At 41.4% G+C, this 6,000-nt stretch overlaps 1 protein-coding gene across 3 annotated transcripts in view; it reads right to left on the bottom strand.

The window, feature by feature from the left end:
• Nucleotides 1-4,265: 4,265 nt before the first annotated feature.
• LOC146860186 (dual oxidase 1-like) overlaps nucleotides 4,266-6,000 on the bottom strand; it is a 1,129,619-nt gene continuing 1,127,884 nt past the window's right edge. For all 3 annotated transcript variants that reach the window (XM_085644023.1, XM_085644022.1, XM_085644024.1), the window contains one exon: nucleotides 4,266-5,419. In XM_085644023.1, the coding sequence (XP_085500149.1) occupies nucleotides 5,297-5,419 (123 nt within the window). In that variant the 3' untranslated portion in view covers nucleotides 4,266-5,296. The remainder of the gene's footprint in view (nucleotides 5,420-6,000) is intronic.

The following is a 6,000-nucleotide window of genomic DNA, read 5'->3' as shown; positions in this document are numbered from 1 at the left end:
TCGAGCTCTAAATTAAGCCTGCCTGCCCATTGCCAGCTACCAAGGGTTAAGCTAGGGAATAATAATTCATTATGACCTAGTCTGGGTCTTATATTGTGTTGGTAGTCTGATACCTAGTGATAGGTGCATACTTACCCCTATTAATAAACCACCTTCCAACACTATCAGACTGCCATTCTATACCCTACACATTTCCGGTTGCATACTATTGATAAGTTATCAACTCCCAATGTTGGAGTGGTAAGTCATTCACAAAAGGGAGGTGGTCCCCTTTGGACCACTTCTCCTGTGCAATTGGGGTGAAAGCTACAGGGTCAATAGGCAATGGTCCAGAGCATCACAGCCAACTCTTGCAGAATATTTTCAAAATTGAAAATAATTTTTAAAAGCAGGCCTGTTTCTTTGAAGGAAATTGAGTTAATTTAAAATAAAAATAACACGTTTTCAATTTTAAAAAGCAATCACAGGGATGGTGATCTTTTGACCCTTGCAGACCACTATTACTGGGATTGTATCCACTGCTGGGGGATCACAAATCACGACCTTCTAATTAATGTTTACTAGACAGATCAGTCTGTGACACACTATGCTTCCTAATGTTGTGAACCAACTTCTTAATACATGTCAGTTCACAAAATCAGTATCCATTTGCAAAAGGCTGGTGCGCAGTTTGCAACCACTTATCGTTAATGGAACTTTTGTACACCTGGCCCAAAGTTTACTCCTTATGACCTTTCATATTTGTAAGACTTCTTCACAAATAACACTTGCATAAATGCGCCTGGCTTCCTGTCCTCAGTTCTAGACGAAGGGTCAAGTACCGAAAGTAAAACCAAACTTACCCGTACTCATTGAGGTTTTTTGGTCTCAGATTTATAAATATCTAGGGGTTTCCTTTGGTTGAAAGGTTAATCATGTTTATCTGTTTGTTGTTCTATCTTATACTGATATTGGCAGAAACGAAGGATATATTCCTTGTTACACCAACTAAACTTAACTGTACCCTTCCAGAACAAAACGTATACTAGATTCACAAAGCCACCCTTGTACTATGGTGCAAAGCTGCGTCTCTTTGTGCACTTGATTGTGCGCAAGAGCTAGGAAGAGGGGAGGAGAGTACCATATCTCTGTAAATATGACACTCACCTGCTATCTTCTTCTCATGTAGCACAGCACAGTAATTGTGGCCGTGTGAGGATTGGTAAATAGACCCCTATATGTTAGCGTGACCCCCAAATCGTATTGCCCAAGCTAAGCCCCTGGTGGTTTTGCAAGAGATTTGTAATGGAATACACCCTCCAGTACAAATGTCTAGGGAATGACAATTGTCCAATGGTACGCTTGAGAGGATATATGAGTGTGCAGAAATGATATATTGCGCTTTTGCATACCATGCAATATTCAGCTTGCTTATTATTCTTGCCTGGTTTAATTTGACACTAGGATTTCAGGCTAGGACGTGCCATACTACTTCAGTAGATTCAGCTTTATGTTAAATCCTACAGGAGTTTACCGTATTCTCGTTTGTTATGCCTGGAATCCATTCATTGTCATGAGTTTGGTGCTAAAGGACGCAAAAGCCGCATGGTAATGTATGTGGGTGCACTTTTCATTGCAAAATTTGTTTTGCGTTTGAAAGTTGATCAATGTTGTTGTTTGTGCTTTGTGTCACTCGAGAACATTTGCACTCATAGGAAATCTAGATAAAACTATGGGCCTCATTTATGAGGTTTTGGCGCAGGGCAACGCCAAAAGGAATCTTGCTATGCTGTCCTGCGTCAAAAGAAAAGGGCAGTAATGCACTGTATCTGTGAGATATTCCTGTCCTTTTCTCCAGCATTGGCACACAATGGGCTGCCATGTGCCAACACAGGCACCCTTCTGCCATGGTGTTTGCGTTGTAGGGGGCGATTGTTTTTAGGCAAGAAGGAATGCCTCCCTGCACAAAAAAATCACGAGAGGTGTTTTTCTCTTTTATGTTTGCTGCAGCATGCCGCACACATAGGAAGAGGAAAAAAACGAGGAGGAATAAGGATATTTCTCCTCGTTGGCCCCATTAATGCCACCCCTGGAGTGGCGTTAGAATTGCACGCATTCCCAGGTTTACGATTCCTTGTAAATCGGGGAATGCTTCAGATTCCATGGATGTAGCATGAGAACACCCACAGCAACACCCATGGAATGCCTCTTGCATGCAGTGTTCTGCTTGGGCAAGTGGCTTTGCATGGTGTTGTAAATATGCTGCGCCACATTGCACCACCGGAGCGTCAAAAAAGTGACGCTTCAGCTGTGCAAAAGTGCTGCTTGGAGCCTCATTAATGAGGCCCTTCAAGAGGAAGGCGTTAAGGTTGAAGGATTTGGGATATCTGTAAGTTTTATAGGAAGCGTAGAAGTGATGGAACAGAGATAATATATGTATAAACAATGAAAAGGGTCGGGAAATGGAATCCAAGGGACTACTCTACATCCCAGTTCACCGCCTTTGTCTCTCTCATCTTCCTCCAGCTTTCGGTCCCTTCTCTATATTTTCTTCTATGCATCTACACTGTCTTCTCCTCTTTCCTGATCCTGTTTCATAAGCTCTTCTCACAAGCATCAGGTCTTCCTTCAATCTCTTTTCTTTATAACAAAGACAAACAATAATTTGTTTCCTTATCCTCTCCACTCATCCTCCTCTTCATTCTTTGCATATGTATTTACCCTGTTAATGGTGAACCACCGGTTTGCGTCTTTATATGCACAGCAGTTCATTAGTCATGAGGACAGATTTCCCCTGCGAGTTCATTGGCTTTTGTCTCCTCACAACCTAAACACAGCATGATTCATCATCAGGATTAATTATATCAAGCACAGTATTTTTCTAAAAACTTTACCTCACCATTTAGGGTGGGTGAGCAGAAGGGTTGTGCCCACAATACCTGCTGTGCTAATTAATTGCGATATTCAGGGAACATTCTTCAGTGCAGCCAAAAGGGTACTTTTATGAAGTTGGTAAATTGGAAAAAAGATTTGTGTGTTTGGCATCGTGTCATAGCTTTGCTTCATTATGGACTTCTGCCAACTGCAACCAGATTGTGCAAAACTAGGAAACCATTCTATCCCTAACCAACGCTGTCAACTTTACTTGCTTTGCCTCAACTGGGCCTCAGATGTGGTCACTGTGGTTGGAGCGGCTTCAGGTGTTGGGGCTCGATTGTACATTCCCTTGCAGATTCTTCAGGATGGGACTTGAAGGTCCAGAAGGGAAGACAACAGGGGTAAACAAATTTAGCATAATTTGCTTCTATGTAATCACGGTAAATTCCACAACAATTGTGAAAACTTGTGCAAAATTGTGAAAAATGTAAAATCGGCATTTCGAATTATATTTTAACTCAAAATGCATCTCCATGTCCAAAACGGACTTAAGGATACATTTCTTGTCCAAAAACAGTGTACAAAACTCGTAACATGAACAACAGGTGCTCGTGAGCTGGTCATTTCTGTTGTTATCATGCTCCTGTGTTCGACAAACATAATTTTCAGAAATTTGCATAAAAAACATAATACAAAATGTGCAAATGTACTCAAGAATATGCCGACATAACAGAAATTTCACTCCTACCTAAAATACACCTTCTGGGATTGGGATGTATCGCTAATCCATAACATCCTCAACCTTTCCTTCAGACCACAGCCTAAGATGGACTAAGTCTCGCGAGCATCCCTCATGTAGTTTCTCCATGTTGGCCCTGTGAAAGATAGGGGTCCTAGAAGGGATGTCCCTAGGCTACTTCTCCGCCACCTCACCCTTTGACACTCCCTATAAGCAAAAGACCATGAGGACGTTACTTTTTTGAGAATGCCTCATACTTGTTCCAGGGTGTCCAAATGCCAGATAGGGACTAATTCTCTTGAGCTTGGAGTCCAGAAAGGATACTAGAGAGATTTGGCTGCTCCTTCTTCCACAAACTATTATCAAACTAATATATTTATTCATGTAATGGCCATCAACGAATAACATATTTTTGTGTCATTAGTAAAAGGAAGGAGATGTGAGCTAGTTTCTGTGTTTTGAAGAAATAAGAGAGGGAAATGCAAACTAGAAAAAAATAATTCAAGAAGCAAAAAAAGAGAGATTCGAGAAAGAAAGGAAAGTTAGGTCAGCCAGGCACATGTTAACAGAAAGGAGAAAATGGCTGGAGGGAACAAGGTATCTGATGTATGTGCCAAGAAAATGAGAAAACAAGCTATTCTTTTTGCGAAACAAACATCATTGTCTTAGATTTTGATGTCAAGTAATATTGAGTTGGTACATTTTTTATTTAGATACATTTTATTTGACTCTGTCACTTTGTCTACATTGGTAGAATTTAAAACGTGTGTGGTGTTTGAAATATAAACCCTTGTGGAAAATCCAGTTGGCCAATGCCAACTAGTTTCTACTACATGTAGTCTCAGGTATATGAAATTGGACATTTTCGGAACTGCTATAGATAATATTGTGGCCGAATCCAGTAACCAGGTTTCCCGACTGCTTACTGGTGTTTAAAGGTGTATGTTGGTTAAAACTGAAATTGCCATTTCACCAGTAGAATTCCCCTGATTTGCCCTGCAGGAAACATGTATTCCATTGTCAAATACCCATACGTGAAACAAGATCCAGCACAAACGATTTGTCAGTGATCTACTACATTGCAAACAGACTTGACAACTTCTTACACATCTTAGAAGGCCCTCAGAGTTGGCATCTCTGTGTAGGGAAGGAAGCATTTCAATTTTTCACAAAACTGCAAAAGAGAGACACTTTTTGGTGACCTTTTACACCATTGATCATAACTCTTTCCATCCAATGGGAAGAAACTTTCTCACTCTGATTAGGTATATCAACTGTCAACAAAGGCCAAAGCAGCCGCAGATGAAGACTTTCTGAATAATGTGCGGACAGACACAACGTTGAATGTTCTTCAAGCAGGTGGATGCATTTCCTTGGCAAGGCGGCCACCATCGTCGGCTGTGCTTTAATTCAATTTCAATGTGTTTCAATAGGCCAGGGGAGCGAATCAAATCCGCAGGGAAATAGCAAACCCTGAGAATCGAGTAGTGAGTTGACTAGGCAGGAAGGGTTTATAGCCACAGCTCAATTTGTTCTTATTACTTCATTTTTCTATTGAATATGGCAATAATACAATGGCGGGTGGCTGTGTTTGCAGTTAGTGTCAGACAAGCTGTTACAGGTCTCAGCGCTCATTATCACATCAGTTGCTGTATATTGCTTGGGAGAGTGCGGCACTGTGAGCTCAGACAGGAGGTCAGCTCAGAAGTTCTCGTAGTGGTGTGTGAAGCGGGCTTGATCCTGCTTGTTGAGCTGCTGGCAGGCCTTCTCCACGTTCTTGGTCATCCCTGGGGGGCCACAGCTGAAAACCCCAATCTTTCGGACCTAGATAAAGGAAACACAGAAAGAATATCAAAACAGGGCGGGATGTGGAATCCACTAACAGGTTATTTCTCCATAATGTGTCTCCCTCTGTCTGTTTCCCTTAACCTCAAGCACCCCTCTTTCAATTCAGCCAGTTCTCATTCAATCTTCCTTTATATATATTTTTTGTTACTTTTTTCTTCATGCTGGTTCCTTGTCTTAAGGTTCTCCCTACTCAGGGCTCCATGCTTCCTCTGCAATCGGACGCAGGCCCACAATGTCACAGGCTCCAAGTGAGCCGGGAGAAGTAATCGAGGCTTGGAGAAGTATGAAAAATGGGCAGGGGCATGCTTGGCTACCAAAAGCCAGGATTTTTTTTTTGTGAAATAATTTTTATTATTTTATGTTTATACAAAGCAGGCACGGACACTGAAATGAAGTATGTTGTGAGTTTTAACGAATGCAGGATATACCGCCCATGCAGTTGTAACTACAGAACAGAGCTTGAAATCCAAGTGGGAAGGAGCACTTCAAATGAGACTCAATGAAGTTAGCATAAGAGTTATTACTGTTAGGTAACAATGTAATGACAGATTCAAGTG

Source organism: Triturus cristatus, chromosome 3_1 (assembly GCF_964204655.1).
Source record: "Triturus cristatus chromosome 3_1, aTriCri1.1, whole genome shotgun sequence".
Lineage (NCBI taxonomy): Eukaryota > Metazoa > Chordata > Amphibia > Caudata > Salamandridae > Triturus > Triturus cristatus.
Note: the sequence above shows the minus strand (reverse complement) of the source record. Positions and strands in the feature narration are given on the sequence as shown.